Source organism: Schistocerca nitens, chromosome 5 (assembly GCF_023898315.1).
Source record: "Schistocerca nitens isolate TAMUIC-IGC-003100 chromosome 5, iqSchNite1.1, whole genome shotgun sequence".
In the NCBI taxonomy this organism is placed as follows: Eukaryota; Metazoa; Arthropoda; class Insecta; order Orthoptera; family Acrididae; genus Schistocerca; species Schistocerca nitens.
Window position 1 is genome coordinate 232475558 of NC_064618.1, and position 27316 is coordinate 232502873.

At 41.5% G+C, this 27316-nt stretch overlaps 1 protein-coding gene across 4 annotated transcripts in view; it reads left to right on the plus strand.

The window, feature by feature from the left end:
- LOC126259256 (RUN and FYVE domain-containing protein 2) overlaps positions 1–27316 on the plus strand; it is a 164630-nt gene that overhangs the window by 80691 nt on the left and 56623 nt on the right. For all 4 annotated transcript variants that reach the window (XM_049955887.1, XM_049955889.1, XM_049955888.1 and 1 more), the window contains one exon: positions 11254–11394. In XM_049955887.1, the coding sequence (XP_049811844.1) occupies positions 11254–11394 (141 nt within the window). The remainder of the gene's footprint in view (positions 1–11253; positions 11395–27316) is intronic.

Sequence of the window (27316 nt, forward strand, 5' to 3'; positions counted from 1 at the left end):
TATTTTCACACAGAAAAGGCATATTTTTAATTGGGAAATCTGAGAGAAGTCCAGACTTTTTTTCTTGTCCACATACTCACCGTGCCTACCGAAACAAAGAGTTGCAAGCCTTTCTTCAAAATATTGTGTACTATCATAAATTTCTTCCTGGTGTAGCCATTTTGACCCAGCCTCTTAATGCTTTCTTACATAAAGATGTTCCTTTTCACTGATCACCCCTCTGCAAGTGTGCTTTTACCATCTTAAAGTCAAAATTACATCTAGCACCTTGCTTGTTTATCTTCCAACCAGGCCAACATCTTGTTTGGGCCACACATGCCTCCCAGTATAGCCTTGGGGCAGCTTTCATGCAGAAATATGCAGACAGTTCTAGATGTCCTATTGCATACATTTCCATAACTCTGAATCAGGCACCAAGGCACTACTTGCAGATAGAAAAAGAAGCCCTTGCCATTGTGTATGTGCTCAAAAAATTACATGTTTTCCTATACGATTCTAAGTTTCATTTGATTAATGATCATAAAACTCTGGTTTCTCTTTGCAGTCCTCTGTTTTTGTCACACTATAATGATGAGATTTCATTTCTGACCCACAGCGCAACAAGCTAATGTAGATGCTCTTCTTCTTGATTGCCAATTGGCCCCAATCCAGCATTTGATCATGATGGACTGTTTTGTTTCCTTTTAGATGTCAAAGCCCAAAACACCACAGATTTGTTTTCCCATTACCAGTTCTCAGATTTTGGCAGCTGTTGCAGCCCATCCATTCTTGCGTCAGGTTGTTTAGTTTGCCTACCATGGCAGGCTAGTTAAACTACTGGGCCGAGCATTGGGTCCTTTCTGTAATTAGTATGCTCACTGCCACCACCTCTCAGTCTTTTTTTGGGGTGTTACTATTGGCTGCTGAAGCGTTTGTGCCCAGGTTTGTGATCCTGTGCACAGTGGAACATCGTGCGCCTTCTCCTCCTGGACCATTGGTGTGTTTGTAGCACAAAATTGCTGGCCCGCCACCACATGTTCTGACCAAGTAGCAACAATGAGATCACTCTCATTGTGACAGCCTATCCCTAATGCACCACCCATTAAGCAGCACCATGGGCCTCTGTTTCCATGTGGTTCACCTCCCAGCACTCCCGGGAGCGTATTCTTGCTGATTTTGCTGGTCCATTCCTCAGCTCCTTTTGGCTTGTAGTAGTTCATGCATTCTCAGAATTCCCCTATGCGATTGGTTGCCTGGTGGCTTCAGTCACAGTCCTCTCAAAGAATTTTTCCTTTGAAGGATTATCGTATACACTGATAGACAATGGCCCATATTTTGTGTCTCAAGATTTTTGTATAAAGAGTGGCATCCAACATGTTAAGGCCCCTTTCTTTCATCTGCATTCCAACATGAGGCTGAGCAGCTGGTCCATTCATTCAAACCCTGTGAAAAAATATATCATTCATTCTGCATCCGAGAAAGCCCTCAAAGGTTCTTGAGTTCGTATAAATTCACTCACATTGGCAACTGTAGCCCAGCAATGCTACATAACAGCCACCACCCCCTGCACTACTCTTTATGCTCCAGCCATCACCCAGCCAGCAGCCGACACTTGCCTCACAGTGTTTCCAGCTGGGCTCTGCCATGTGGTCCCAGTGGTTTGGCCAGCGCCCAAGATGGATACCAGCAGCTGTCCATCAATGCAGAGGCATCCTCTGTATCGTGCACATCCCTGATGGTTTGTTTTCACGAAACTGCAACCAACCCCACCCACAAACAACCAGCCATGCAGTGGTGAGCCCTTTGCCCCCATAGCCACCATCTGTGCCAGCTCTTGTGACATGGTTCAGGTGCCCTCCGGCTCCTGCGGCATCTTTGTTCTGGGTGTAGAGTCACCTTCATCTCTGCAGTCCCTGTTGCTGCTCCTGCTGCTGTCACTGTCTTCTCTGCTGCCTCTTATCACTGAGTGGCAGTCCAGATGTGCACATGGATACAACAAATCCATCATCGATGCTCCCTTATGGCTTCTCGGAGGGGGAATGGGTGCTGCACCTGTCCACGCCCACACCAATTCAGTCCGAATTCGCCTGTGACTGCACAGCAGCTTCCAGGAGTAATCCCCTTCTGATGAGAATGTGGACATATCCACAGTTAACACATTTCCCCTAGCAGAAAGGAGTGTTGTAACCCTATAAAGTCGGTGCACATAATCAGACGGTGTACACCTCCATGGCCCTCCTAAAGAGGTTGCCTTGCATTAGCACAAAAGGCACAGCAAGCACTCCACCATGTGCAAAACAGCCTTCTATTCAGGTATTGTGTTTGTACAACATTACAACAAAAAGCTTTTTCTGAGAGGAAGGGAAGTAGTCTTAGCATACGAAAAGATTTTGAATATTTATTTTTCATATAAAGCACAGAAATCCTTTTAGGTTCTTTGGGATGACAGTTTGTTGACACACAGAAGTGGCAGATGGTAGTGCCTATGCCCACTTTACGTAGCACATGTCCAAGGTATTACAACTCTGTGCAAGAAAAACTGAGACTTCCACAGATTTCACTGAAGACCAAACGCTGAATCATGAAGCTAGCAAGGTGTGGGAACGATTCAGCAATACAACTGAACAGCACTGAGCTGATGAATAAACCAAAGCTAGTGCTATCATTTTCAAAGTGTTTTTATCAACTCCCCATGAAATTCCAATTATTCTTTGTAAAACAGAATTGTAGCTTTTTGCTTTTGCAGCTGTTTCTCAAATATAATTGGGTAGGAAGGTGGTGATAGACACCATGGTCTAGGGGTAGCATCTTGACTAGTAGTCTGTGACTAGTAAATGTCCTGGGGGCCAGATTCAAACCCAGCCACTGCCTAAATTTTGAATAAAAATCATCAGCAATGGTGGCAATGGACTTCTGGCATAAGGAGTGACCTTCATTCTGCTAATGGTGTTGTCAACGAGAGCAGAGGAGCTGATAGAGGTTTGGGGCACCCTCTTGTTACTGGAGTGAAACTGCCCCTAAAATTTGGAAGAATCACCAATGATCAGCAGCTTGAGGAAGACATATTGAAGACATATAATCTGTATCTCCAGGACATGGGGTCTGTAACTGAAAAAAGTGTCTTGATGATCTCTCCATTAGAAAAAATTCTGGATTAGTCCTTCATTCAGATCTTTGGGAAGGCCCTGCCAAAGGGGAGGTGACCATAAGTAAAACCAGTGAGAGGGTAACATTCTATGAGTTGGTGTTTGGGATATCAGAAGTTTGAAAAAAATAAAAGAATGGAAGTTCAAATACCCAGACTACATATGGTGGAGATGAGTGAAGTAAGATGGAGAGAAGATGCAGATTTCTGGTCAGACAAAATAGGGTAATAGCTACAGCAGCAGAAAACTTTGTAACTAAAGGGGGGGGGGGGAGAATTACTTTGAATGACACAATGGTAGGATTATTCCTGTGAGATTTGGCAGCAAACCCTCAACAACAATAACAATAATTCAAGTATACCTGCTGACGTACGCAGAATTCGAAGACAGAGAAAATGTATATGAGGGTATTGAATATGTAATTCAGTATGTAAAGAAGTTGAAAATCTGATAATCATGGAGAATTGGATTGCTGTAGTAGGGAAGCATTAGAAGACTGATTTGTGGGTGAATTTGAGCTTGGCAGTAGGAATGACAGAGGAGAGAGACTAATTGAGATCTGCAATAAACTTGAGTTGGTAAAAGCAAATGCACTGTTAAAAAATTAAAAGAGGAGAAGTTTTACTTGGAAAATGCCTGGAGACACTGGAAGATAACAGCTGGATCGAGTCATGGACAGAAAGAGATGCCAAAATCAGACATTGGATTGTAAGGCATACCAAGAAGCACAATTTAGTAGTGATTAAGAGCACACTAAAGCTTAAGAGAATCATCTGGAAGAATTGGTGTGGAAAGAAATGGGAAAGTTGTATAATGCTGTAGGAACTGTTACAATTAATACCACAGTTGACAGTTCAGTTGAAAAGGAATTGTCATCTCTGAAAAGGGGCAGTCATAGAAGCTGGTCAGACAAATTAGGCACAAGGAGGGCAGTGAAGGGAAATCTTGGGTAGCAGAAGAAATATTTGAATATTTCAATTGATCACAAATGAAAAAAGTACAAAAATATTCAGGAAAAGATAAGAATATAAGAATGTAAATCACATATGAATGAAATAAATCAGTCGTGCAGTGTTAGGGGAAATTAAAAGCTAGGTTAAAAGTGTGAGAGAAATTCCAGTGTTCAATGCAAAGGAGAGAGTAAATAGACAAATAGAGCACATTGAAGGCCCTTGCTAGGGAGAAGAATGGTCTTGTGGTGTGATAAAAGAAGAATTGGGAGTTGACAGCAAATAGTAGGTGATCTGCTAACACAATTGAACAGACTTTAGAAGACTTGCAGTCAAATAAAGTGGAAGACAAAGGTAACGTTCCTTCAGAATTTCTGAAATCATTGGGGAAAGTAGCAACAAAAAGTCTATTCAAGTTAGTGTGCACAATAAATGAAACTGGAAACATACCATTTGACTTTCAGAAAAATTTCATGCATCCAGTCCCAAAGATAGCAAGAGCAGCTAAGTGCAAAAACTGTCGTACAATCAGCTCATGCATCAAAGTTGATGACAGGAATAACATACAGAAGAATGGAAAAGAAAATTGAGGATTTGTTAGATGACATTAGTGTGGCTTTAGGAAAGGTAAATGCACCTGAGAGGTAGTTATGGCAAGGCACTTCATAATGAATAGGGAAAGATGGGTAATACACAGTATTTAGAAGAAGGAAGCAACAAGAACAGAGACCAACAACGAAGTACTCTGATCATAAATCACGTAAGACAGTGATGCAGCCTGTCTTCCCTACTATTTAGTCTGTGAATGGAAGAATCAATGATGAAAATAAAAGTTAGGTTCAGGAGTAACATTAAAGTTGAGGGTGAGATAATATTAATAATAAGACTGCTGATGACATACCTACCCTCAGTGAAGATGAAGAAGAATTACAGGATTTGTTGAATAAAATGAACAGTCTACTCAGCATGGAGTACTGACTTATAGATAGATACTACCGTCATATATAATTGAAAAAAATATGAAAGTAACGAGATGTAACTGAAATGAATCAGTGAGAAACTTAAGATAAAAAGTGGCAAACATGAAGGAAGTGAAGTAAAGGAATTCTACTATTTGGAATGAAACTAATGTTTGGTGGATGAAGCAAGGAAGTCAAAAATCAAATTAGCACAGGCATAGAAACCGTATCTGGCCAACAGAAGTCTACTAGTACCAAATGTAAGTTTTAATTTGAGGAAGAAATTTGTAAGAATGTGTGTCTGGGGCTCAGTATTGTATAGAAGTGAATCATGGTTGGAGAGGGGAGGGGTAGGAAGAGTACTGAAGTGTTTGAGATGTGGTGCAATAGAAGGATGCTGGAAATTAGGTTGACTGTTAAGATAATAAATGAGGAAGGTCTCAGAATTGGTGTTGGTAGAAATATGTCGAAAACTTTGACAAGAAGTAGTGATGGGATGTTAGAATGTGTGGTAAGACGTCAGGGAATACATTCCATGGTATAGGAGGCGCTGTGGAAGATGAAAATTGTAGAGAAAGACCATGATGAGAATCTATCTAACAAATAATTGAGGACATTTGATGTAAGTGCTACTCCGAGATGAAGAGATTGGTACGGTAGAGGAAGTCGTGACAAGCCACATTAAACCAGTCAGATGACTGATGGAGAAAAAGTGGCCTCAAGATACTTTTGTATACTGTTGCACTCCAGTATATTACCTCGTAGTATTATATGTGGGCAGTAGTTTGCATTTCTCAGATGGAATGCTGCAACTTCATTGGGTTTGGTTTCAGCATTCACGTTATGAAATACATACATACTGCTCCTGTATCATTATTTCTTCTGCCTCTGACAATCTGATCTGTTTATCCACAAGATGGATGTTATGGCATTTCTAAATTTGTAACATGAATTTTGTGGCAAGTCGTGGGTACATACTTTGAATAGTGTAAGAGAGAGGACTGAATCTTGATGAAGTTTGTGAAATTTACCCTGCATGTGGTTGAAGCGACCTCTGAACTGTTGGCTAGTCATCATATTGCCCAATAAGGAGTGATCTTAATGCAGGGAACTGCCTCGATCAATTTTGAGAAAGTACCTCTCTTCAGTCACAATTGTATGCTGTGGACAGGTAAAGTAAGACACCAGCATATCAATTTTTCCCCTTTTTTCTTAGTGCTAGTTTCCAAATAGGCAGTTAAGAAGAGGACTTCATCATTGCAGTCACAACTGGGCTAGACTGTAGCTTGTTCTGCTGGGATGATCACTTCTGTTTCCAGTGCTGTTCTTTTTAGGATTAGCATTTAGGTAAGTTACATGGGACAGCATGTCATTGGTCTGTAGCTTCATAGAATATCTGAGTCTTTCCTTGATTTCGGCAGTACAATGAGTTGGGTCATATTGAAAACTAATGAAACTGGTAGTGCTGCGCAATTGCTACATATTTATGGGAATTGGATGTACAGGGTGTCCCATTTATCTTGACCACCCTAAATAACTGTTTGTTCAGATGCAAATTGCCAAATGTTTCAAACAAATGTTCTTTAGCCATATGGGGGACATCAGTCAGCATGATTGCCTTTGTTGTAGCTTAGCTTTTTTTTTTTTTTTTTTTTTTTTACAAAGATATGAACAGCAATATGACTTTTTTAAATGGCTTCCTGTATTTTTTATTTGGTACTTCATTTCCTCTCCCAAGATTTACTCAAAAATGTATCACAGTGTACCATTCACTGAAACACAATGTTATTAATTACATAACACAACATTGATGGTGACACTCCCAGGGCTTGGTGCAGGTACTCGGAGTAATGGAACACATCCACATGCTGACGTTGACAGAGGACAAAAGTAAGCATAAGTAGAATGCACACCTGTCATTCCATCAACCATTGTCAGTTGAAGAGTTGCGTGAGTATATTGTACACCAGTGAAGAGAAGGTAGAAATGCTACTCATCTATGAGGAATGTAAGTTAGCAGAACAGTAATTACAATACTGTTATCTTATGTACGGGTACATTTAGTACAGTAGTTTAGACCATTTAAATACTGTTGTGTACAGTAGGGATACAGTAAAGACTGTCCTTCCTACAAACTGCATCGACATAATGTTTCTTTTTTTGTTGTTGTTGTTTGAAGGTAGGCGAAATGCTACACAGGTAGCGGAACTGTATAGAGAGTGATATACTGACAGAACCCACCTTCCCAACAGATGTTTTCTCGATTGTTACGACGCTTCAGGAAACGGAAAGTTTCAACCCACGACAATGCAATTGTCGTAGCACTCGCACAGCCGAAGCTGCCGAAGTTACTGTTCTCGCTTCCATTGCCATAAATCCACATGTGAGCACACAACAGCTTCAACATGAGATTGGCATTCCTAAAATCAGTGTACATCGTATTCTTACACATCACTGGTTCCATCCTTACCATGTACACCTACATCAAGAATTACATGGGAATGATTTCCAGAATTGTGCACAGTTCCGTCAGTGGGCACAATGTTCTATTTACCAATGAATGTTCCTTCTCAAACAAAGGACAGTAAATACAGTGAACATGCATTATTGGTCCAGCAACAACCCACGATGGCTTAGACAGGTGGAACATCAGTGTCAGTGGAGAGTTAACGTCTGGTGTGAGGTGCTTCGTACTACAGTTATTGGTCCTTATTTCATAAATGGTAGTCTAAACAGCACAGCATAAGCCAACTTCCTCAGATGAATTCTTCCTCCTCTTCCTGCCGCTAAGAACCAGAATGCTTATGTGGTATCAACACGATGGATGTCCAGCATATAATGCCTTGCGTGCACGTCGTGTTCTGAACCAAAGGTATCCTTCCAGATGGATTGGTCAAGGAGGAACAGTTACTTGGCCTGCTAGGTCTCCTCATTTAAATCCTGTAGATTAATTCTTTGGGAATGCATTGAAGACATTGTCTATCACGATATCCCAACAACTGCAGAGGACATGAAGGAAAATATCATGCTTGCTTGTAATTCTCTTCAGTAGGCAACATTGGAAGCAGTAAATAATTCTTTCATTCAATGAGTGCACCTGTTTATCAGTGTCCAGGGTCACCACTTTGAGCACCTTTGAATGTTATACTCCTGGGTAATGGTACAGGGGAGTCAGTCGATTTTGTGTTGTGTTTTTACTTCGTTTGTTTTCTAACAACTCCAGCAAGTGGACGAGTTTGTGATACCGGACTCAAAGTCAGTGTTGTGTTATGTAATTAATAATGTTATGTTTCAGTGAATGGTACACTGTGATACATTTTTGAATAGGTCTTTAGAAGCGGAAATGAATTACCAGATAAAAAAAAAATACAGGATGCCATTTAGAAAAGTCATACTGGTCAAGATAAATGGGACATCCTGTATATTCTAATCTGCCTCCTTTCTTTGTCCATCTCCTCCTCCTTCCCCTCCCTTGATCCATCACTTCCTGCCCCCTCCCCCCTCTTTCTCCACTTCCTCCTCTCTCTCCCTCTTTCTCCACTTCCTCCTCTCTCTCTCTCTCTCTCTCTCTCTCTCTCTCTCTCTCTACCTCCTTCTCCCTGCTCTGCTCTGTCTGTATGTCTTCCCCCTTCTCCCTCTCATTGTTAATTTCCTCCACTCTCTCTGTCAGCCTCTTCCCTCCTCCCTCTCTCTTACCTCAAGCCTTTTTTTCCTTTTTTACTGCCAACATAATCTTAAAAAGAGTGGGTAAATTGGTTGGGATCATTCATATACACTACACAGGGTATGAGAGACCTCTCCTGCAGCTGGATCTGTGAGGATAATAACATTTCACATAGTTTTTGTCTGCAATGAGTAGGATTACAAAGTCTGAGACAATTCATATTCCGTAGTAGTATTTTAATCATAAGCCAATGAGCCAGAATTACAACTTTTATGTTTTCTGTTAAAAGTAACTGTGAGGAAGAAAACAAAACAGCACATAGTTGTGTATACAATTTTTCTTTAACATTATATGAGGGTGGTTTGAAAAGTTCATGGAACGGAATAAAAAAATACTTACATCACTGAAATTTTTTATTTTTCAATGTAGTCTCATTGTAGAGTAATGCACGTGGTCCAAAGATGTTCCAGTGCCCGGATCCCATCTTGAAACGAGTTTCCTCCATGTCTACAAAATAGTTTTCAACTCCGGCTACCACCAATTCTTCGTTTGAACTGAATCTTCATCGACCAAGAAAAATTTTCAGTTTTGAGACGAGGTGGAAGTCTGACGGAGCCATGTCAGGTGAATAAGGCGGGTGTGGCAACATTTCATACCTTAGTTCGTATAATTTTGCCATGGCGACGGAACATTTGTGCAGGTGCGTGTCAAGAATCGTGGCACCCATCTTGCAGATAATTTTTTCATTTCTGATTCTTCAGTTAAAATGTGGTATACCCTGCCAGATGACATCTGGCAAGCATGAGCAATTTCACACACTTTCATTCGGCGATCCTCTGTGACCAATTTGTGCACTTTTGCAATGATTTCTGGAGTAGTGACACATATTGGCCGACCACTGTGCGGATCTTCATCTAAGCTCTCCTGACCAAACTTAAATTCATTTGTCCACTTGACAACAGTTGAATATGAAGGAGCAGAGTCCCCCAGTGCATTCTGGAAATCGGCATGAATGTCCTTTGCCTTCATGCTTTTCTTTACGAAGTACTTAATCACTGTTCGAATGTAGATTTTTTTTCTATCTTTGCAAGTCACTACAGAGGAACAACAACAGAGCCATGTCACTGCCGCAGCTCTCTTCCAAGAGCACTGACATGTCACGTGTTTACAGGCAACAGTCCAATGAATATCACGTGAACAGTTTGTTGCGCTAGCGGTGACCTCTCGTGGTGATTCCGAGAACTTTTCAAGCCACCCTCATATATAAGGGAAAAAAAAGAAAATGTATGGGAAAAACTATTTGTGTAATGATTTAAATGCCCAGCTATTGTGGTTAAAACTGAATATGAGAAAGAAAATGAAACTGCACATTTTCACAGCACAGCATAGCACAGTATTTTGTTTCCCACAGTTGATTTCAACAAGAAACATGTACATTGTTGTTAAAAAAAATACAGCGTATGTCAAAATCAAACAATGGAGACAGTGGTCATGTGTGTGTGAATTGTGCTTGTGTGAATGTGTGTGTTGCCTAATGTTGAAGAAGGTCTTTTGGTCAAAAGCTCACTTGTTTAGTAGTCTTTTTGTTGTGCCTGACTGGGACTCAGCATCTCCACTAATGGTGAATAGCAATCTATCCTTTTTCATAATATTGTGAATGTTTATTAGAATGTTGTGTAAAAATTTAAAGTAAACTGGTCAAGAACGTTGCGAGATTTTTGCTAACGTCATGTCCTTTTCATATAGCCTGCATTATAAGCAGTATAAATTTAAAAATGTTGCCTATGACTGTCCCAACATTTGTTAGAGTATCATGTAAAAATTTGAAGTAAATTGGTCAAAAACTTTTATAGAGACTTTTGGAAACAATTTTAGATGATGACTTGTCTCTATATCATTGTATAGATTGGTGGCAGCGTATTTTATTACAACATGCATCAGAGAAATGAAGCAAATGAGCAGGCCCATAGTGACAGGTCCACAGTATTTGAGTTTTTCTATGAACATCCCTCTGAGGCCTGCAGCCTTTCAACTTCAGATGTTGTCTGAGACTTTTCCACTTTAAGACATGTGAATGCCTGGGAATAAAGGTCATACTGCTGAGTCATGGATTTCAGCTTGTGCAGTTCCTTTTCTATCTTTGTACTGAATTTGTTATCCACTGTTGTTCTGGAAGTTGGAAATGTGGTTTGCTGTAGATTATATTGTCACTTGCTCGTTCAGTGGTTTTGACAAAGATGGCAGTTTCCAAATGGGAGACCACACGCTCTTGCTGGAATGTGTTTCTATTCATTTATCTTTGCTGGTGCGGCCCATTGATTTCAGAAGCACTGAGGTGTTTCAAAGTTTTTTTTTCCCCAAATTCAGCAGCTCATCTGCTTGTCTAATTCCAACTTGGTATGTAGTCTTACTGCTGCTCTAATTAGGTTGCAAAACATCTCTGGCTTAATTCATTTCATATTAACAGCATCCTTGTATTTACCAGTGGCCCCCAATTGGATATCCAAAATTCCTTCAATATTTAGGTCACTGATTGCTGGTATTTATCTTTCCAGATAAGCTTGAAAGCTGAAATGGAAGTTGCAATGAAGCTTCTAGAAAAAGATATACATGAGAAGCAGGATACTATAGTTTCTCTACGCAGGCAGCTGGATGATATTAAACTTATTAACCTGGAAATGTATAAGAAGTTGCAGGTAAGATTTTATAAACTGAATTTGCTGATCATTAATCATTTTAATGATATAAATGTCTACATAGCTACAAAATTTGAAATTTTTGTGATGCATTAGATAATTAACATGGAGTTACTGTATGTATTATACAGGGTGAGGCAGCTAAGTCATAACACCCCTATTATTTCCCCAACCATTATAGATACAAGGATGCTGTTTGGACAGTGAATTGCAGGGACAGGGGCCACTTGAATACATTACATTTCATGTTTGTGCTATTTTTTATTACAGAGTTATGAGGCCATCTTTGCTTTTTTTAAATGGAAGCCTATGTTAAATTTTAGTGTAACATGATGGGCTTAAAAAAGACGGTTTCAAATATGTGTATATCATAATATTCAGGCGAATAGTTTTTGAGGCACAGATAAGTTCTTGTATTGTGTTCGGCCTTCGAAGCGGCATTGTCTAATGTGACCTCAACTGTTGTGTGGAGTACATGGTAAACGTCACGAGTCCATTCTTAGACAAACACGCCCCTTTACCCGACAGTAGTAATACATACTGCGATATTTTGTGCAAAAAGTAACTGATGATGTCGCGCAAATATTATTCAGTTATTTGGCAACTGTGATACCAAAATAGTAGATAACATACAGTATTAAAATACTACAAGATGTTAATACATTTTAAGTAACATAAATACAAATGTAAATGAGGAGGCCCTTATTGGTGACATTTATTTCATACGTATTTGTTTTTTATTTGAAAATATTTACTATTGATGCAATGAGAGGTGAAATGGGTGAAATCTATGCCAGTGCAATATGCATAGAATGTTAGAATGCCCTCTTCATGTACCTCGCCAGTTGCAGTTTTCTGCCTTGTCCTCTGTATGGCATTCCATGATCACGGTTCAAGTAGTTTAATGCAAATACGTGCAAGAAGCTTGCGCGTAGGATGCTCACGATCAGGATACATCTCTCCATATCGCTTTATTGCTCTAACAGCATTTCTTCTGCTTTCACCATACACTAGAAGTATATCTAACTTTTCTTCGTTGGTGTACATGTCTGCTCCAAGAAACTGTGACGGAAATGCGATGTCTCATTACCCCAGCAGCACATTTATGCCCTTCTCTCCAACTACCTCGTGCATCACCTTGCGGCGTTATTGAGAAGCAGGAAAATGCCTTCCCTGTTAAGTTCCTCAGTAATCAACAGGAAAGGTCGCATTGGACAAAGCCGCTTCGAAGGACGAACATGATATGAGAACATATCTGTGTCTCAAAAACTATTCGCCTAAATACACTCCTGGAAATTGAAATAAGAACACCGTGAATTTATTGTCCCAGGAAGGGGAAACTTTATTGACACATTCCTGGGGTCAGATACATCACATGATCACACTGACAGAACCACAGGCACATAGACACAGGCAACAGAGCATGCACAATGTCGGCACTAGTACAGTGTATATCCACCTTTCGCAGCAATGCAGGCTGCTATCCTCCCATGGAGACGATCGTAGAGATGCTGGTTGTAGTCCTGTGGAACGGCTTGCCATGCCATTTCCACCTGGCGCCTCAGTTGGACCAGCGTTCGTGCTGGACGTGCAGACCGCGTGAGACGACGCTTCATCCAGTCCCAAACATGCTCAATGGGGGACAGATCCGGAGATCTTGCTGGCCAGGGTAGTTGACTTACACCTTCTAGAGCACGTTGGGTGGCACGGGATACATGCGGACGTGCATTGTCCTGTTGGAACAGCAAGTTCCCTTGCCGATCTAGGAATGGTAGAACGATGGGTTCGATGACGGTTTGGATGTACCGTGCACTATTCAGTGTCCCCTCGACGATCACCAGTGGTGTACGGCCAGTGTAGGAGATCGCTCCCCACACCATGATGCCGGGTGTTGGCCCTGTGTGCCTCGGTCGTATGCAGTCCTGATTGTGGCGCTCACCTGCACGGCGCCAAACACGCATACGACCATCATTGGCACCAAGGCAGAAGCGACTCTCATCGCTGAAGACGACACGTCTCCATTCGTCCCTCCATTCACGCCTGTCGCAACACCACTGGAGGCGGGCTGCACGATGTTGGGGCATGAGCGGAAGACGGCCTAACGGTGTGCGGGACCGTAGCCCAGCTTCATGGAGACGGTTGCGAATGGTCCTCGCCGATACCCCAGGAGCAACAGTGTCCCTAATTTGCTGGGAAGTGGCGGTGCGGTCCCCTACGGCACTGCGTAGGATCCTACGGTCTTGGCGTGCATCCGTGCGTCGCTGCGGTCCGGTCCCAGGTCGACGGGCACGTGCACCTTCCGCCGACCACTGGCGACAACATCGATGTACTGTGGAGACCTCACGCCCCACGTGTTGAGCAATTCAGCGGTACGTCCACCCGGCCTCCCGCATGCCCACTATACGCCCTCGCTCAAAGTCCGTCAACTGCACATACGGTTCACGTCCACGCTGTCGCGGCATGCTACCAGTGTTAAAGACTGCGATGGAGCTCCGTATGCCACGGCAAACTGGCTGACACTGACGGCGGCGGTGCACAAATGCTGCGCAGCTAGCACCATTCGATGGCCAACATCGCGGTTCCTGGTGTGTCCGCTGTGCCGTGCGTGTGATCATTGCTTGTACAGCCCTCTCGCAGTGTCCGGAGCAAGTATGGTGGGTCTGACACACCGGTGTCAATGTGTTCTTTTTTCCATTTCCAGGAGTGTATTATGATATACATATATTTGAAACCATCTTTTTAAGCCCATCATGTTACTCTAAAATTTAACATAGGGTTCCCTTAAAAAAAACCAAAGATGGCCTCATGTATCTATAATAAAAAATAGCACAAACATGAAATGTGATGTATTTAGGTAGGCCCTGTCCCTGCAATTCACTGTCCAAACAGCATCTTTGTATATATTACGGTTGGGGAGATACAAGGGGTGTTATGAATTAGCTGCCTCACCCTGTATATAGATACAATAGATACAAATTTTTCAAGTGTTACAGCATATCTTCTTCCTTGAATTTCAAGTTTACTCGTATCAAGCACACTGTGTGTTGTTAAAGTTGTCTGTGTTTTGATGCTAATTAATTCTATAAGAGATTCGGGAAATGTTTCTTTGAAAGAGGCACTTTCCTTTTTTCTTCTGAGAGATTCATGACTTTAGACATAGTTGTATACTATTATTATTGTTATTATTATTATTTTGTTCCAACACTTTTTTATTTTGTATTAACTAAACAAGACACTTTTTTGCTTTGTTCAATAAAGCTTGTGGTTTTTTAATTGCATGCCCTATGTTTCGGGTTGTGAGCCTTTTTCCAATACGCAACTGATTCCAAAGAAGGCAACCGAGCAGAGATAAGTGCAAATAAATTTTGTAATCTGTTGCTTGTCAACTCAAACTATAAAAGTTGTCTGTGTTGACTATTTGGACACAGTTTCATTTTTTCTTTCTTTCTTTCTTTGTTAACTGTACTTCATTCACTACTCCATTAATTCAGTCTCTTTGTAGTAAAGCCTTCATACTCAGTATCTCATTCCCACTGTCACTGTTTATATGTGTCTCTCTCCCATTGTCTCCTTTTTCTCCCATTGTCGCATTTCCTATCTGTTTTCCCACCAACAAAGCTTTCAATCCTTTCTCTTGCTCTTCCTTACCACTGTCTCCTCTGCCACTTTCACTCTCTCTCTATCATACTGTCATTGTGTTTGTCCCATTTTTCTCTCTCCCATTGCCATTCTCTCTTTCTTGCTTGTAGTATACTGTCATTCTCATCAATCACATTGCCTGTTCTCCACACATCCTGTCGGCTAGTTTTGCTGAGGGTTTTGACCCCTAGCCCAGGAAACTGTAACCTGTGGGTATGGGGGAGGGGGAGAAAGTGGGTAAAGATTTCATGTTAAAGTTTGCCATGAGGGTGGTTTCTGATCCCTCAAGCCTGTGTATGCTCTCCACTCATTTCTCTTTTTCATTTACACTGTCTCCTTTCTCTTTTGCTCCCACCACTGCTATCTCCATCCATCTCTCTCTCTCTCTCTCTCTCTCTCTCTCTCTCTCTCTCTCTCTCTCTCTGTGTGTGTGTGTGTGTGTGTGTGTGTGTGTGTGTGTGTGTGTGTGTTTTACTGCCACGGTCTGTCACTGATCATCAGCACTTCCTCTCTCTTTGGCTTCCACTGCTATTGCATTCATTTGTCTTTCACTGCCACTTCCCATCTTCCACCATGAGCCTCCCCTCTCTTTCTCTCCCAGTGCTACTGTCTCATCTCTCTTGTGCCACCACTGTCTCTCTGCTACTCTCTTTCATCACAAAAATGCACAAATATCTTCGCATGCCAAAATTTTTGGTGAGCAATGTTGAATGAGGATTGAAGCAGCTGGTTCCCCACTTTTCTGTCAGGTTCTTTTAAAGAGGATCGTATTCTCCTAATTTGTCAACAGGAGTGTTTTTCAGGTACTTCCCTTCTTTTCTCTGTTACATCAAGGTGTGCTGCTTATATAAAATTAATCCTGTAGGTCAGTAAAGTTTTGACATTTTACTTATATATTTTGACACATTTGCCACTTTAACCACATTAACAACAAATTAGTATGCATAATATAAGGTTAACACAAAATAATCTCCAATCCAATGCAAGTTCACTTTACACTATTTTACAGCTACACCTCAGTATGCCATAAAATGTGGTGTTTGGTTTGAATGTACAAAGAATGACCTATGACAAAATAATTTTGTTAAGTGCTTACACCATCTAGTAGCACCATCAAGTAATTTTCAAGACATGAGAACTACAGGTGTGAAGTGCCCGTTATACAGAAACAGTGTGACATAAAGATTTATTGTGAAAAAATAGTGATTAACAACATATTTTTGTGACCTCTGAACCCTTGCAAAGACCACAGATCCCTTGTCATATGTTCACTAACTCAGTTAAAACTAAATTTACATCTCAGATGAGATATTAAGTGCATATTTTAGATGCATGAATATGGTAACTCGGTGGTATCGGTAATGGATGATGATATCAAGGTCTCCAAGATCATCATCTTAAGAACATTTGGTGAAAAATTTGACAATCTAGCATGAATACAAATTATACAAGTGGCCATCCTCACAATTTGTACTTTTTGTTACCAAAAATCATGGTTTATCATGGTTTCTTCAGGAACTGCCCTTGAACAAATGGAGCTTCTGTAAGCCACCTTTCGTATCCCCACCAGTGCACATCATAATAGGGCAGATGAGCCGGTGTGGGTAGCACAAGGGGGGGTGTGGAAACCTGCCATGGAGGGTGCACGCATGACATAGTATGTGCAGACCTGTCCAAAGTTTTTACCGGCTGACTGGCCAAGTGCTTGCACAGAGTTTGGTCACTGGGGCCTAATCTAGTGTATCATCCTGTTCATCCTGTGTGTTGCACCGAGTGCGTAGCTGTTAGCTGTCAGCATCAGCTGTGTGCTTAGTTCTTCACATGCTAATCTTTGTGTGTGTGTAGACTCTCTGCTTCCCATAGATTGCCTCACACAGAGTGTTACTTTCCCTCTCACATTGTTCTGTTTCCTGGCTTTCATTGAGCCTATGTTGGCCCCTAAAGTGTCCATACCGACCATATAGTGAAGTGGCAATGTCACACATGTGTAGACACTAAACCACCTGAGGGCCATCTGAGAGCACGCTTAATGCAAAAGAACCAACCAATTTTCTCAAGTTGCATGGGCTGGAGGAAGTGTGTAACATTTAAATTTTGACCCTGTACTGCAGAATAGCTACAGTATGCCCAATCTTCTGATAGGCATATAAGTGGACACTAAGCCAGGGGCTATCCAAAACATTTGACCCCTTATCTATGTGATCAATAAAAACCAAGATATGACCACCTGAAAAATTGCTTTTTCATACGTGGCTTTTCAAAACAATTGGTATTGTGCACTGTCATGCATGGACTGATGAATATCATGAAGTATACAGTACAGATGACATAAAGTGCCAAAATAGTCAACAGAGATAATTTTTATAGTTTAACAGTTTGGAAGTAACAGACTAAGAAATTGACATGTGTTTATCTTTTCATGGTAACCACCTTTGGAGTCAGCTGTGTATTGCAATGAGGGCTTACAATCTGAAACCTAGGTCATACAAAAATAATAAAGTTTTGTGAAACAAAGCAAAAAATTGTTTTGTTTAGTCAGTATACAAAAGAGAATATCTCACAAAGAACCCATAGTTGAATCAATTAAAATTATTTATTAGTTTTGTTATATGTTGCTTATTTTATGTCAGCTGGATAATTGAATTATTATTTTTGCTTAGCTGCATTACAGCTGCATTTACTACTCAAAATTACTTTCTTCAAATTATTAGAAATGTGTAGTGGATGCAATCATTTGGTATGTTGCTCTTAGATGCATGCCTTTAAGTTTCAGTATTATGCATCTCCTTGGTGTTGATACTGTCAAATAATGTCTTACTTTGTATTTTAAATATTCAGTTTGCATGTGTTTTGAATCACAAGTTTGTTGAAAACTCACATCTCAAAAGAAGTGAAGTTTTTGAGTTCTAGAAATGTTATTTGAAAAAGTGATATCATGATATAAGTAAATTAAGACTTGACAGAATCTTGCAACAGAATGTTCCTGAAAATAATTTAATTTGCAGAATTATAAACGTATGTTACAACAAAAGAAATGTATGTTGTTTCCATAAACTGCCCAATAGTTCCTTTATTATTGTAAAATTACCTTTTCTGCGTTTTACACATTTACTATTTGAGAAAGTGAAAATGCACAGTAATCTCAAAAATCCAGACAACAAAAGAAACAAGATAAACAGGAAATGTTCATTAGATATGACTGATTTTTGCAACTGCAGTAAATGACAATCTCCAGATCAGTACTACAACATAACTGGCGAAGGTTTGTATTTTGTGAGCAAGAACCCTATAGATTGTGACATTAAATGAAAGGGGCGTAGGTTGTTTGTAGCAGTGCATCTCAGGGTGCCACTGTCCATGTTCACGGCCAGTTCCTAATTTAATCATGTCAGAAGCATCGTACATAAAATCAGAATGATTAACACATACATATCAAGTATATAACACTACCTGGCAGATTAAAACTGTGTGCCCGAACGAGACTCGAACTCAGGACCTTTGCCTTACGCGGGCAAGTGCTCTACCATCTGAGCTACCGAAGAACGACTCACGCCCGGTCCTCACAGCTTTACTTCTGCCAGTATCTCGTCTCCTACCTTCCAAACTTTACAGAAGCTCTCCTGCAAACCTTGCAGAACTAGCACTTCGAGTCTCGGTCGGGCACACAGTTTTAATCTGCCAGGAAGTTTCATATCAGCGCACACTCCGCTGCAGAGTGAAAATCTCACTCTGGAAACATCCCCCAGGCTGTGGCTAAGCCATGTCTCCGCAGTATCCTTTCTTTCAGGAGTGCTAGTTCTGCAAGGTTCACTGGAGAGCTTCTGTAAAGTTTGGAAGGTAGGAGATGAGATACTGGCAGAAGTAAAGCTGTGAGGACCAGGCGTGAGTCGTGCTTCGGTAGCTCAGATGGTAAAGCACTTGCCCGCGTAAGGCAAAGGTCCTGAGTTCGAGTCTCGGTCGGGCACACAGTTTTAATCTGCCAGGAAGTTTCATATCAGCGCACACTCCGCTGCAGAGTGAAAATCTCATTCTGGAAGTATGTAACAAATACAAAAAGCGTATAAAAGTACACAGATATATAAGCAGGGTCAAGTAGTTTTTTATTTTATGAAGTCTTGGACCAGAACCTGGCCACGCCCAGCGTTTCCGAGGTGGCATTCATCAAATCCTTCATGGTGCAGGTGCTTGGGCACAGCACACACTGCGTCAGGTGGATGGTGGTTTGAGTGTGTCCACAGTCACACAGCACCGGTTCATTTGAGAGGCCCCATTTGCGCATATTCTCTTTGGATCGTGTGACACCAGAGCGCAGCCTATTAAGAGATTTCCATGCCGTCCAGCCTTCCACATGGCCGGGAGGGAGTTCTTCGTTTGGGACTAACCATTCCCCAAGGTGCGCGTTTTCTTCTCGCCACATTGCCAGCCTCATTTGCTGCGGTGTCCTGACGATGTTTTCTGCTGTCTGCAGGAAGCTTTTTCTAGATTTTAGTCGACAGCAGGCAGGCTGGTGTTTGCACAGCGGGTGGGCAGGTGAAGTCAACGCCTTTGTCTTTTCTTTCCTGGCCGCTACTTTCCTTCTAATATCTGGTGGGGCCACGCCTGCCAGGCAGTACAATTTATCAGTCGGGGTTGGTCTCAGACAGCCTGTGATGGTGCGGCAGGATTCATTAAGTGGTATGTCCACTTGCTTGGCGTGGCTAGAATTGTACCACACTGGGCATGCGTACTCGGCTGTTGAATAGCACAAAGCAAGAGCTGTGGTTCTCACTATTCCAGGCTGTGCCCCCCATGTAGTGCCCTTTAGTTTGCGCACAATGTTGTTTCTCGTGGCTACTTTGTGTTTAGTGTTCATGCAGTGCTTTTTATAGGTGAGTGCTCTATCCAAGGTGACGCCTAAGTATTTTCGTGTTTCGCAATGTTCCACGGGCACTCCTTCCCAGTTAAGTTGTAGTCTTCTTGCAGATTGTCTGTTCTTTAGATGGAAGGCGCAGGTTTGGGTTTTCCCTGGGTTGGGTTGGAGATGGTTCCCCTTATAGCAGGTGGCAAGCTGTTCGAGGGCTTCTGACAGATTCTGTTCAACAGTTCCAAAGCTGTCTGCTTGAGCAGTAATGACACAATCATCTGCATATATGAAGCTTTCGGTGCCTTGGGGGAGGGGCTGGTCATTAGTATATATATTAAAAAGTGTTGGGGCCAGTACACTTCCTTGGGGGAGGCCATTTTTCTGTATCCTCCACCAGCTTCTCTGTCCCTGAAAATCCACGAAGAATCTTCGATTCTGGAGTAGGTTTCCAGGCAGTAAGGTTAGTCTGTAGTCCCTACTCATTGCGTATATTTTCCCCGGGAGTAGCCGGTGGTTGACTGCGTCATAGGCTGCTGATAGGTCTAGGAAGACAGCCCCAGTGATCTTCCTGTTCTCGAACCCATCCTCTATGTGTTGCGTTAATTTTAGCACCTGTGATGTGCAGCATTTGCCCTGCCTGAAGCCTGCTTGTTGTGGGATCAGGAGGGGCTCGATGGTGTCCTTGATTCTGTGGTGTATCATCCTTTCCAAAACCTTGTACATATGGCATAGCAGAGAGATTGGCCTGTAGTTTTTGGGATTGTCACGTTCTTTGCCTGGTTTTAGGATGGCAATGACTCGCGATTTTCTCCAGATTTTTGGAATTTTGCAGGATGTTGTGCAGTTGTTCATTATATCGACTAGCCATTTCCTTGTTACAGGTCCAAAATGTTTTATTTGCTTGACACATATATCATCAAGGCCGGCTGTTCTCCGCATTTTGCACTTACTGATCGCCTTCTCCAGTCCCGCCAAGGTAAAGGGCTTGGATAGTTCTTCGGTCTCCTGAGGGGGGTTTCATTCTGTACCCCTCTTTTTTGTCTTTAGGTTGTCGTATCTTGTGGTTTCCCATTTGTGAGAAGCTGGTGTGTAATTTGATCTGCTGTGACGTTCGCATGTAGATTTGGTGTGGTGGGGTCATTGGCTAGGCGTTTTAGGAGTTCCAAGGCCTTTGGACTATCTCTGCCAAAATTAGTTTCCTCCATCAGTTTGGTCCATTGCTCTCTTCTCACTTCTGATATCCGGGAGGTAATAACTCTTCCTTTGGTGAGGTTTTCTTCACTGAAGGGGTTTCTTTCGAAGAGCATTTGATACTCTTCCAGTAGGGCTACTGTTTCCTGGGTGAGTCTGGTGTGTAACTTGTTCTGAATCCCCTTGGAATAGACGCTCAGGAGCAGGATTTGACGGTGTCCATGAAGCTGTCATAGTTCTCTGGATCTGGGCTATATGTCTGGACTCTCTCTTCTAGTATTCTGGTGAATTTGGGCCAGTCTGCCTTCCTGAAATTATATCTCCTTCTGAACTTTACTCTTTGTGGTATAACTATTGGCAACATTTGGCACATTATTGGGCGATGTTGTGTCTTTGGGATGGGGGTGCAGATGGACTTAAAGCACTGTTGTGCTAATTCTTCACTAACGAATAGGAGATCCGGGTTGTATCCGCGGCGCCACCTACCGCTGTTGAAAGATGTGGGAAGTTTGCTGTTGTGGATAAGTGCCAGGTGGTTTGACTCGGCCCACGCCAGAACGGCTTCACCATTTTTGTCTTCTTGTGCATATCCCCATACGTGACTATGGCTGTTGAAATCGCCGATAATGAAAGCCGTTTTCTGTTTACCGATTTTTACTGGTGGTTCAAAGTGGAAGTCTACATTTGGGGGCTTATACAGGGAGGTCACCGTGTATTCGCCAAATTCCACCGTGATAATCTCGATATTTCTCTCCTCAGTGCGATCCGCCATCCTCACTTGGAGGTCCGGTTTGGTGAACACGGCACTCCCGTATTGCGCGTGCGGTCTTTCTGCTACAAGTTTCATCCCTGGGACTTTGAGGCGTCGGTGTTGGATGTCCCTATGTGTTTCTTGCACGCAGAGTACATCACATTTGGTTTTTGACAAAGCTCGCTCAGCAATTGTTTTTTGCAAGATGAAAGACCTTCTATGTTCACAGAGATGATCGTCAAAGCCAGCTTTGATAAGAGACATTATGTCTCTACTATGATGCTTCTGGTGTGAGAGAATCGGTCGGCTTAGAGCCGTTGCCCAGGGGACGCCTGAATGTGTTATTAATGACACATCCTTCGCGGCGGCTTGTCTCGTGTCCCCCAGTCGCTAATGATTGATGATTATTCATTGAGTGAACAAAAGATGCACAAAAACTTTCTTTGGTAAAGAAAAAAAAAGCCTTGTCCACTCAGCAACATGTGCGTAGCCATGGTTTTATTGTTGCATAGTGTCAGGAATTTGCTAGAGGATGTATGTGTCTTTGTTCTTGATTGTTTCTCTAAAGGGAACAGTTGTCATTGATAATTACTACATCCAAGATGTATTGTGAGAGTACAGTTACCATTCAGGGTACCACACCAACAGCTGTACTTTGCAGTAATTCAGAATACTTTCTGAAATATGATATTTATCATTACATTGTCTAATAAAAAGGGTGTTTCAGAAAAAACTGTAAACATTTCATAAGGCAGTTGTATGTACAATTTTGTATTTAAAATTTTATATAAAAGTGAACACAAGTTTCACTGGATGTGGAGTATAGCTGCTTCAAGTTGGTGCACATGTCTTACGCAGTTCTTGGTTCTTAGACATGTGTATAAGTTGGACACAATTACTAGTATCCAGTCAGATTCGGCGTCTGGATCAAAAGAGCTTACAATTTCAAGCTAGCTGACTCTGCTATTACAAATATTTAAAACTATGGTGCACATTTTTACACATGCTCAATACACAGATTTGTTGTTTTGTTTAGAAATTTTGTAATGGAAATATTTATGTAAAATATTGTAGCTACTGCTTTAATTGAAAAGTGCAAGGTTGAAATGTGCTTACTTGCTTCTGGAACAAAATTTGGATGAAAAATGCATTTAATTTTCTTCACCAAAAAGTAATTCTACATCAAGCACACAAGAAATATCCACATCTGTTGACTTCCCACATAAAAAAAGTCAGTCTGGCTGATATCTGTTAAAATCACCAACAAGCCCAACAGCTACTGGCAGGCACTCATTGTTTGAAGTTTTGTTTATGGTTAATTACAAGAACTGATACTGTTTACTGATGAAGCAAATTTCAGACTGGCAGCATCACCACAAACTCAGTCACATTCAGGAGATAAGATAGAAGTGAGGGTAACAATTTACTAAACAATAGAAGCATTGAATAGTTAGTAGGATGGAAACATCACTGTTGTTGTGGTCTTCAGTCCAGAGACTGGTTTGATGCAGCTCTCCATGCTACTCTGTCCTGTGCAAGCTTCTTCATCTGCCAGTACTTACTGCAACCTGCATCCTTCTGAATCTGTTTAGTGAATTCATCTCTTGGTCTCCCTCTACGAAGTTTACCCTCCATGCTGCCCTCCAATACCAAATTGGTGATCCCTTGATGCCTCAGAATATGCCCTACCAACCGATCCCTTCTTCTAGTCAAGATGCGCCACAAATTCCTCTTCTCCGAAATTCTATTCAGTACCTCCTCATTATTTATGTGATCTACCCATCTAATCTTCAGCATTCTTCTGTAGCACCACATTTCAAAAACTTCTATTCTCTTCTTGTCTAAACTATTTATCGTCCACGTTTCACTTCCATATGTGGCTACACTCCATACAAATACTTTCAGAAATGACTTCCTGACACTTAAATCTATACTCGATGTTAACAAATTTCTCTTCTTCAGAAACGCTTTCCTTGCCGTTGCCAGTCTACATTTTGTATCCTCTCTACTTTGACCATCATCAGTTATTTTGCTCCCCAAATAGCAAAACTCATTTACTACTTTAAGTGTCTCATTTCCTAATCTAATTCCTGCAGCATCACCCGATTTAATTCGACTACAGTCCATTATCCTCATTTTGCTTTTGTTGATGTTCATCTTATATCCTCCTTTTAAGACACTGTCCATTCCGTTCAACTGCTCTTCCAAGTCCTTTGCTGTCTCTGACAGAATTACAATGTCATCGGCGAACCTCGACGTTTTTATTTCTTCTCCATGGATTTTAATACCTACTCAGAATTTTTCTTTTGTTTCCTTTACTGCTTGCTCAATATACGGATTGAATAACATTGGGGAGAGGCTACAACCCTGTCTCAATCCCTTCCCAACCACTGCTTCCCTTTCATGCCCCTCTGTAACTGCCATCAGGTTTCTGTACAAATTGTAAATAGCCTTTCGCTCCCTGTATTTTACCCATACTACCTTCAGAATTTGAAAGAGAGTATTCCAGTCAACATTGTCAGAGGCTTTCTCTAAGTCTACAAATGCGAGAAACATAGGTTTGCCTTTCCTTAATCCATTTTCTAAGACAAGTCGTAGGGTCAGTATAGCCTCACGTGTTCCAACATTTCTACGGAATCCAAACTGACCTTCCCTGAGGTCTGCTTCTACCAATTTTTCCATTTGTCTGTAAAGAATTCATGTTAGTATTTTGCAGCCGTGGCTTATTAAACTGATAGTTCGGTAATTTTCACATCTGTCAACACCTGCTTTCTTTGGGATTGGAATTATTATATTCTTCTTGAAGTCTGAGGGTATTTCACCTGCCTCATACATCGTGCTCACCAGATGGTAGAGTTTTGTTAGGCCTGGCTCTCCAAAAGCTGTCAGTAGTTCAAATGGAATGTTGTCTACTCCTGGGGCCTGTTAAATTCAATATCTCTTCTGTTACCCAAGGATTTCTATTAGCCCTCGTCTTTTTACCTACTTGATCCCCTGCTACCTTCATTATTTGGTCTCTCAAAGCTACCCATTCTTCTTCTACTGTATTTCTTGCCCACATTCTTGTCAATTGTTCCCTAATGCTCTCTCTGAAGCTCTCTACAACCTCTGGTTCTTTCAGTTTATCCAGGTCCCATCTCTTCAAATTCCTACCTTTTTGCAGTTTCTTCAGTTTTAATCTGCAGTTCATAACCAATAGATTGTGGTCAGAGTCCACATCTGCCCCTGGAAATGTCTTAGAATTTAAAACCTGGTTCCTGAATCTCTGTCTTACATTATATAATCTGTCTGAGACCTTCCAGTATCACCAGGCTTCTTCCATGCATACAACCTCCTTTTATGATTCTTGAACCAAGTGTTAACTATGATTTAGTTATGCTCTGTGTAAAATTCTACCAGGCGGCTTCCTCTTCCATTCCTTCCCCCCATTCCATATTCACCTACTACATTTCCTTCTCTTCCTTTTCCTATTATCGAGTTCCAGTCACCCATGACAATTAAATTTTCGTCTCCCTTCACTATCTGAATAATTTCTTTTATCTCATCATATATTTCATCAATCTCTTCGTCATCTGCTGAGTTAGTTGGCATATAAACTTGTACTATTGTGGTAGGCGTGGGCTTCGTATCTATCTTGGCCACAATAATGTGTTCACTATGCTGTTTGTTGTAGCTTACCCACATTCCTATTTTCCTATTCATTGTTAAACCTACTCCTGCATTACCCGTATTTGATTTTGTATTTATAACCCTGTATTCACCTGACCAGAAGTCTTGTTCCTCCTGCCACCAAACTTCACTAATTCCCACTATATCTAACTTTAACCTATCCAATTCCCTTTTTAAATTTTCTAACCTACCTGCCCGATTAAAGGATCTGACATTCCACACTCCGATCCGTAGAATGCCAGTTTTCTTTCTCCTGACAACAATGTCCTCTTGAGTAGTCCCTGCCTGGAGATCTATTTTACCTCCGGAATATTTTACCCAAGGGGACGCCATCATTTAACCATACAGTAAAGCTGCATATCCTTGGGAAAAATTATGGCTGTAGTTTCCCCTTGCCTTCAGCCGTTCGCAGTACCAGCACAGCAAGGCCGTTTTCGTTAGTGTTACAAGGCCAGATCAGCCAACCATCCAGACTGTTGTCCCTGCAACTACTGAAAAGGCTGCCGCCCCTCTTCAGGAACCACATGTTTGACTGGCCTCTCAACAGATACCCCTCCGTTGTGGTTGCACCTACAGAATGGCTATCTGTATCACTGAGGCACGCAAGCCTCCCCACAAATGTCAAGGTCCATAGTTCATGGAAGGGGGGGGGGGGGGGGGGTGGTGGTTTATCACTAGCTTTGGAGAAATCATTTATTGAGTTAGAGCACGTGCTCTCTCTCTCTCTCTCTCTCTCTCTCTCTCTCTCTCTCTCTCTCTCTCTCTCACACACACACACACACACACACACACACACACGGAAGGGAGGGGGGGCGAGAGAGAGAGAGAGAGAGAGAGAGAGAGAGAGAGAGAGAGCTGTACAGCCTGCACTGTTTAGTTGTGTGTGTGTGTGTGTGTGTGTGTGTGTACACTCTTCCTCGAAAATGGATTCATCCAAAACCTGGTGATGTTTCCATTCGTACTGTGTTCCTGTCAACGATTCAACACTTCTACTATTTGGTGAGTCATTACCTTCACTTTTAAATTATTTATACTGTGCCAGAACATTCCATATCATAGGCACATTTGGGAAAGATATATTCAAAATTCCTTCCTTGTAACTGTGTGACCATTAATTTGACCTCATTTTTTTTATGATATCATCTGAGGAACTTGAGGAAGAATGCTTCTTGCAAAAGGAATTGACACTAATGTTATAAAAGATTTCTTTGGGTGTGAGACTATAAATATGTTCGCATCCCTACATGGCTACACTCCAGACAAATACTTTCAGAAAAGGCTTCATAATGCTGAAATTTATATTTGATGTTAACAAAGGTGTCTTCTTCAGAAAAGCTTTTCTTGTGATTGTCAGTCTACATTTTTTATCAACTCTACTTCGACCATCATCAGTTTTTTGCTACCCAAATATCAAAACTCATCTACTGTTTTCCAAGTGTTTCATTTCCTAATCTGATTTCCCGAGCATCACCTGATTTAATTTGATTACATTTCATTATCCTTGTTTTGCTTTTGTTGATGTTCATCTTATATGCTCCTTTCAAGACGCTGTCCATTCTGTTCAATTGCTCTTCCATGCCCTTTGTTATCTCTGACAGAAGTACAATGTCGTTAGCAAACTTCAAAGTTTTAATTTATTTTCCCTGAACTTTAATTTCTGCTCCAAATTTTTGTGCAAGCACACTTCTTCTAGGACAAAATGTGTGAAGTTAAAAGGTGCAACCATTCAGAACTGGAGACAGTGTAGCACAGCGTCATACTTGCAGCATATACAATGAAAGAGTTGTTATAGGGTGAAATAGCTTGCACTGGACTGGCAGGCTAAGTGG